The sequence below is a fragment of the Haliotis asinina genome, chromosome 3 (assembly GCF_037392515.1).
Source record: "Haliotis asinina isolate JCU_RB_2024 chromosome 3, JCU_Hal_asi_v2, whole genome shotgun sequence".
NCBI classification, from domain to species: Eukaryota; Metazoa; Mollusca; class Gastropoda; order Lepetellida; family Haliotidae; genus Haliotis; species Haliotis asinina.
This window is the reverse complement of record NC_090282.1, coordinates 28,423,356-28,428,529: the sequence shown is the minus strand read 5'-3', so window position 1 is coordinate 28,428,529 and position 5,174 is coordinate 28,423,356. Positions and strand designations below refer to the sequence as shown.

Here is a 5,174-nt window from a genome sequence, read left to right as displayed (position 1 = left end):
GATGGTGGGAAGACGAGATCTGAACTGTGAAACTCAAATAGAGCTCATTGATGTTGGAGGATTGGGCCATGGCTTTTATACTTCAAAGATACTTTGGCATCAACAGGTGGTCATCGTAATTATTGCATTACTGATGTCACTGATTGGAAACATTCAATTAATGTAGTAATAGCTTGAGGCAGATACACAAGAAGCTGACAATGAAAATTCGTTATCATTTAATGAAACGGTAATGAAACTGAAAACTATAGTGAAAGGAAGACCAGGATGATACGGATACTACTTAGGTCTACTCTAGCTTAATCATTAAGCTTAAATGAATAAAAGTGACTCTTAAAATGTTGATATACTTTGACTGTAGATGTGAATGTCCCATCTGCAACTAAGAGAGCAAGTTCATATTTGCATGACATATGTCATTTACCATTATCTCCAGTCACCATAATTATTGTCTTTATTTGTTGTGGAAAGTGGATTGATTTGATGTTTCAAAATATATGCTTCATGTTTAGATGCAAATGTCCCATCTGCAGTTCATACATGTCATTATTTAGTTTATTCTTCCTCCTATTCGCCATATGTAATTGTATGTTTGCGGTACACGTGCATTTCTGCCATTCCGTGTATGCCTCAATAACTTTGTTTTCAAAGCACGTTCTTCGCATTTTACCTTTAGTGATTCTAATAAACAGTTTGCTAGTCAAATGAATCTGTTTTGTGTTCACCTTTCACTGCCGGTTATACATGTCTGCGAGGGGCATAAATAACTAAAATCAAAGCTACAACAATCCTTTCCATAATCACCAATATTCTCTGTTAAATGCCCTAGTGTTTGGCACTAGTTTCAACGAGAGTTGCATCAGTGATGTTTTTTTTCTGCACGGTCAACCAAAGGCTCTAAAAATTACGAAGGTGCTCAACCTTTTATAAAATCATTGACAAAGGTCTAATATTTAAACATGAAAACTGTTTGGAAGGAGCATGCTCGATTTTAGGGTGGACATCGGTTATAATGAACTCAAAGTGATCACAAGTTCCGGTTTGTTTTAATCGTAGTTCGTTTTAAGATTTCCTTAACACTTACACTAAGTGGCTGGGACAACATAAACAGTTATTTTTATCCGTCAGTTTGTTATAAGCGTGTTTCAGACATTCTGAAAAGGAAAAAGGCTATATGTCGCGAAAGGGAGACAATGCCCGTCTAAATAATCACTGACAAAGACTGATTGTATTGGTTTTTAAAGCCATAATGGTGGGAACAACTATATGAATTGATTTTGTTTTTGTAATGATCAAAAGTACGTACTGCGAGATAAGAGGGAAAGTTGAGTCGTGGAAAACCGAGGTCATCTCATGGACAGCTCTCCGAATTTCCCAGGATGTAATAAATACAAATCAGATGAGGTGACTCCACTGGTCACTCATTTGTAGCTTAGATTGTTAAATCAGTCGACGGGAATTGACCGTTTAAGAATTATTGAACGATACTGGAATACTGACCTGTCTGGAGTCTTAACGAGCCATTATCATTCTGAATGTTTATGTTTCCAAAACCAAGCAGGAGGTTCGAAATGAAGGAGTGAGTGAGTTAATATTTAACGTCACATCGGCAATATTGCAGCCATATCGTGACGAGAACATACGTGACAAAAAGAATATATATGTGTATTATGAAGACCCTGTCTACGAAGGACGGTAAAACCACTAGACTATCACAGTTAGTATTAAAACTAGCTTGGAAACTTAAAAAAATGATAGTATCACGGTACTTCAACCCCCTTCGTGGATACGGCCACTAACAATCCTAGCTGCTAATTCATCGAAATGAAGGAATGGTGGTAGACAACGCGATACATGTGTTACAGTGTTTCACATAATTTCTCCTGAGCAGACTCTTTCAGGGATATCAAGGGTCTCCACTTGTTCTGGCCCAATATGATCATCAGAATCAATAGATTTTATCAACTTGTAACTTTCTACATTAACTTAGATAAATACTTATCATGTTATAGATATTTTCTTCTTTGTCGCATTTTGAGGTGTAACATCTAAGCAATCATAAATCCGGATGGTGTTCAAATGTGATTAATATAAAATTGTCATAATAAGAAAACCATAAATGCGTCTTAAGATATTGTACATGAACCAAAGAAAACATTTCACATGTCAGCCAGTAAGAACCACTCACAATTGTCCAAACAAGCATTTAAATACATTAATGTTTTTAGTTATCATGCACAGATTATTTATATTTTAGTTTTAATAGAGTATTAGTCCAACTAGCTTACATTTAAAACTTTCAAATGACAGGACTACGTTTTAAAACTTAGTAGCATTTGTACATTCCTCCAGCTCTCTATTATTAATGTGTCATCTTAATTGCCATACTAATTGTCATATTTTCAATGTAAATGTCAGACGCTTACATTCGTGTATACACAGTACCTTATGATCATCTTGATAATTCCACGAGAGAGAAATGTTTGAGTATCAAGTGTTAGTATCAAGAGGTTTGCGACAGACGTTTTCTCCTTTCTTTGTAACTAACAGATCTCTGAATTCCGTCTCGGCATGTGTTGTATTTACTCCAGTCTGTAGCCATTCCACAGAAGCCATTCCGTATTACACACTTAAGTTCACATGTTAAGTTAATCAGATTTGGATTTGAAGTCGGTTTGAGACAGAATAAAAAAAGATGTCCTGTGCCAGTCAACCAACAGTTCAAGGAGGGTCATTTTAAATCTGGTCACCCATTTCTATTTGAGGATAGTCTGGCTTATCAATGATTTCATCAGACACTTGGTTTGGTTGCTGGAATGAGATTCCTAATTTATTTTGTGGATAGCGTCATCCTTGACCTATGGCCAAATACAGCTTACCAAGCTCTATTGTTCATAATGACGCGGTAGTTATTTCTCTGTACATGAAAGGGATAATGTTGAAAGTCTCATCTTCCCAGGTTTCATTGTTGTAATGGTCTCAAGGGACTTTGCGTCATATTTCACGGAATGTTTTCATGTTCATTTCACTTCTGCATTTCCCAATCTAGACGTCACCATAAAGTATTTATTTTCTATTTTAATCATAAGGTTAAAGACTATGTGAAATCGAAATGAATACATTGTTAATTTGCTCAGAAAGTATTACAACAATTAACAGTGCAGAATTGTCCCTCTGACTCTGGTACAGGACAATGGGATAGAATCTCTGTTCGCCACGAATTTGTTTTCATTTTTGTCAGCACCCGGGCACCCTGGTGATAAAAATGAGAACCTTGCACCGTCATGGAATCTCCTTCCACATAAAAATGACTGACCTTAACAGGAACACTGTTTGACGCGGCCGTAAACTCAACTCAAACAAGATTACATAGTCCCCTTTCAGTTTAAGTTGTCACTTGATAAACCTTTATGCCTAAGGTATACCTTTAGATGGGATATTAGGAGTGAAATATCCAGAAGATTCCACAAGTAAAACCAAATCCGATTAATACAGAAAGTAAAACTATTCTCGTGACTGTCCACATCTATAAGTACTCCGACACGATCTTATAAAACTGTGCTGTTGCCAGGGTTGCGATGCTGTACTGAAGGTGTAAATGTGATTACCTTTGTAGAAAGAGAAAGGTCGCGTCACCAAAATTAAGAAAAAGGTCGAGTGCAAATACATTTCATAGGTCATTATCAGTGTGCGGAGACCCTTGATATTATTGATTGTCTAGACTATGACAAACTGGTTCAGCATCATATAACATTGTATATCCGAAGGGGTTTGTTTGATAATTGTCTCGGTTAAATTAAATATTTGGTGTGTGTTCATGTCTTTAGGGTAGATTAGTCTGCTTGGTGTTTAAAACCGTACTGAGCAGTATTCCAGCTCTATGGCTGTCATCTGTAAAACCATTGAGTCTAGACCAAACAATCTACTGCTCAACAGCATGAGCGTCGATCTACGACAAGCATAAGTGTTCTGAAGTCCAATTCTAACCGCATATGTAGTAAATTCTCAAACAAATGCAATAAATCCCTGAACACACGATCTCGTTTGTCACCTTTTACGATAAGCATGGGTTCCCGAAGTCCAATTTTCACCGTGTGTTTACTAAATTCGCAAACAAATATAAACAACCAGCGAGCTTGACCACGCGGTCTCGTTAGTCGCCTCTAACAATAAGCAAAGCTTGGTAAAGTCCAGTCCCAACTATTTAGTAATTGCGCAAGCAACTGTAAACGGTTATTGGTGTACACTGCATTAAGAAGGGCTTCACTTCCAAAAACTCCATTTGGGAATAATTCTGTGTTTTGCTGTCTAACGCTGCTACTAACAATGTTATAGCGATATAAGCTATATAAGCCTAGAAATTGGGTTTCACTGTAAATGAGAAAGAATATAAAAGAGCAGTTACGTTGGATGTCATTTATTTCTAAATAATGCCACTATTAGGAATAATAACAATAGTTGATGGCGATATTGGTACGATCTCCGATTTGGAAAGGAGTTGAACCCTCTCTGGCATTCTGGTTGTTGGTGTCTTCATCGTCCCAAAGCTGTGTCTCCTTTGTCACTGACATTCCAGCGACTTTCTGACACACGTCTTTCTTCATCAGGAGGTAGAAGGGTGTAGATGTTGGCAATGCTATCTCTTGAGATGGAACAGCGTCCTCACGACAACAATAAAACAGTTTAGTGTCCTTGTTGAAGTCACCGTCGGGGAGAGTGCTCTGTTCTGTGACATGGTTCATGTTGTAGTTGTTTTCATCATCCCAAAGGATGGATCCTTCCTGAAAACCTCCAGGACAGACTCCGTTCTTCCTCAAGATGCAGTAGGCACCGGCAGGCCACACCCCAGACCCGGTAGTGGCGTCATCGATGACACAGTAAGTATTCAAATAACCGTCTTTCTTCTTCATGCCGCTCATGTTCGTGGTGTTCCATGTATTCCCGTTGTAATAATCTTCAGTGTCTTGATAGAAAGACCCTTCCTTCCACTCTGTACCAGGACAGCCAGCAATGGGTTTAGGAAGAGCAAAGGATCCTTCCGGCCATGTTGTCGGTGTTTGTACAGTGGTAGAGGTTTGAGTAGTGGGGGCTTCGGAAGGGATTTCAGTTGTGTGTCCACAGTCTCTGGCACTGGAGGTAGCGATAACGGCGAACAGCAGAGGAAGGATGTTCAT

At 38.3% G+C, this 5,174-nt stretch overlaps 1 protein-coding gene across 1 annotated transcript; it reads right to left on the bottom strand.

The window, feature by feature from the left end:
* Positions 1-4,421: 4,421 nt before the first annotated feature.
* On the bottom strand, positions 4,422-5,174 carry LOC137276714 (uncharacterized). Its single transcript, XM_067808343.1, has one exon. It carries the CDS (start codon positions 5,172-5,174, stop codon positions 4,440-4,442), a length of 735 nt encoding a protein of 244 aa, XP_067664444.1. The 3' UTR covers positions 4,422-4,439.

Excerpts from the sequence above, each read along its gene's own strand:
- LOC137276714 (XM_067808343.1), bottom strand. The coding sequence starts at position 5,174 with ATGAACATCCTTCCTCTGCTGTTCGCCGTTATCGCTACCTCCAGTGCC.